General features: G+C 34.3%; 1 protein-coding gene across 2 annotated transcripts in view; it reads left to right on the forward strand.

The window, feature by feature from the left end:
* Positions 1-2,500, forward strand: part of LOC122363047 (protein unc-13 homolog C) — a 138,025-nt gene that overhangs the window by 97,628 nt on the left and 37,897 nt on the right. For both annotated transcript variants that reach the window (XM_043264911.1, XM_043264912.1), the window contains exon 22: positions 2,023-2,166. In XM_043264911.1, the coding sequence (XP_043120846.1) occupies positions 2,023-2,166 (144 nt within the window). The remainder of the gene's footprint in view (positions 1-2,022; positions 2,167-2,500) is intronic.

Here is a 2,500-nt window from a genome sequence, read left to right on the forward strand (position 1 = left end):
ATAAATGCTTAAGAAGTAACGTTTCACGCTAATTTTAAATAACTAATGCCAGCAGAAAGTTTAAATGAATTAGTTTATTAATTTAATTAATATTAATTAATATTTAATTATATTGTTAGTTCATGTTGAGGTAATTTAATTTAATTTAATTTAATTTAATTTAATTTAATTTAATTTAATTTAATTTAATTTAATTTAATTTAATTTAATTTAATCACTAACCCAAAACTTTTGAATCCTGCTGTTTATCAAATGAAAAAGAGCATTAACAAAGTCATCAAAGTCTATTGTTTTGGTGAATTAAAGACGGCATAATTTTTAATCTGTAAACAAATGATAAAATAAAGCTGGGGTCTTTGAATCATTACTGAAGAGCCATTTCTTTTTTTCGAGTACGTATCAAAAAAATGATCTACAAATAATGTTTGCACCAAGATGCACAAGTTCAGATCAACGAGGCTTAAAACAAAACCTATGTTACCTGAAAGAAAGCAAGCAAAATGCGAGATTTGGTCAGTTTTATAAAAGTTGGTCATCTCTGACCGGAGCAAAGGGTTAACTGCAGATCCCAAGTAAAATCAAAATGAGTAAAACATTATATCATGTGTTTTAAATGCGTTCGTTCTTCGGCTCCGGTTGAACAGATTCACACGACAAGCGCTCTCTTTTTAAGATGCAAGCATGGAGATATTTGTTCCCTTTAATGACCTTTGCATCCGCAGACATGTGCACGTGTTTCCAGAGAGTTTGTGAGATAACGAACATGAAGTGAACATGAACATCTGCCGTGTGACGAGTCGCTCAGTGCTCCCGAGCGCTAGCTGTGTTTAGATGTTCAAGTCTTCAGAGACTGGACTCTGCATTAAGATGCTAATGGAGCAGCGCTCTCAGTTAATTGTCTAATGATTATTAGGCTTGTGTTTGCTGGCAGGAGCGCCTGGAGGATAAGGGCAGGAGCGCAGGTTAATTGTGTCATAGGTTATGTTGGCAGGCGTTCCCAGCGGCCCTGGCTGCTTAAAAACATCTTCAGTGCCTCCTGGCAGCGTCCGAGCTGCACAGACCATATCATGGGAAGTATTAATAGGGTTTAAAGTAACTGCTTTTAACTGTAATTGACTGCCGGGATCTTCGTTACTCCAGTCTTCAGTGCCACGACTCTCATGAAATGATACGCAAAGAAAGATTTTTGGATTATTATCAATGTGGAAATCTGTTGCTGTACGTTATTCAGAAGGTTTAAAAGAAAGGGCATCACACCATAGACGCTCTTATTGTCATACAGTCTGTACCTGTTGTGAATAAAAGTATTCATTTAATTTCATTTAATTTAGCATTAATTAATAAAAATAAAAAAATGACTAGATTTAAAATTATAAAAATATAAATGCACGAGTGAATAAATAAATTAGTATAAAAATATATATATATATATAAAAATAAAACAATAAATATATATATATATATATATAAAATACAAAATATAAATAATAATAATAATAATAAAAATAATAATATATAAAAATATATATAATAAAATATAAAATATAAATAATAATAAAAATAAATAATAATAATTTTAATAACCCCAATATTTTGAATGGTGGTACAATAAAGTATTATGTGATAACTTTAAATATAACATTTTATATTTGCCTCGTTTATTTATTTTTTTTATTGGCAAGTGTGATGATTTATGGTCAGATTATAAAATAATTTTCGTTTGAAGAAAAACAAATTGTAACGTTATAAATGAACTAAAAAAACTAAAAAAACATTGCATGCAAATATTGTTTGGAAAATTGCATAAAAACATGTCGCGTGACTTTAATGAAAAGCTAATTTCTGGGTGGCATAGTCTAAACACAAATAAAGCCAAGCTGGGATCCTTGAAAAACGAGAACTCAATGGCTGTGAAACTCTTCTTGAGCCTTGTTTCCAGTTATGTAATAAATGCAGAAATGACGGGACGCATAAAATGATGAAATGGCCATTCATGCTTGTGTTGTGTTGTTCTGGTTGCAGTTCCAGCAGACGTCAGAGCATGCTCTCTTCTCCTGCTCGGTGGTGGATGTGTTCACGCAGCTCAACCAAAGCTTTGAGATCATTAAGAAGCTGGAGTGTCCAAACCCTCAAGCGCTCGCTCACTTCATGCGCAGGTTTGCAAAGGTGAGACGTAACCCGAGGAGGGTTTTTGCCGTGCACTTAGAACAACCCATAAAGTCTAAGCCCTAAAGATGGGGAATCTACGCAGCTCACCGTCTGTGGCGGTATGATGAAAGCCGCGTTCAGTGCACAATTGCATGTGTTAACAATAATCATCGCAATAAACGGTTGTTCCTCCGAGCAGCATTACTCTAACTGTAGGGTGTCGCGCGGTTGCCAGGCAGCTGAGAGCAAAAAATGATGAACAAATGATGGAGGAGAGCCTGGAAACAGCCCTGCATTGCCTGAAAGCACTGTAGTGTTGCTAAAAGAAATTTGGGGCCGGTGTGATATAAAA

The sequence above is a fragment of the Puntigrus tetrazona genome, chromosome 18 (genome assembly GCF_018831695.1).
Source record: "Puntigrus tetrazona isolate hp1 chromosome 18, ASM1883169v1, whole genome shotgun sequence".
NCBI classification, from domain to species: domain Eukaryota; kingdom Metazoa; phylum Chordata; class Actinopteri; order Cypriniformes; family Cyprinidae; genus Puntigrus; species Puntigrus tetrazona.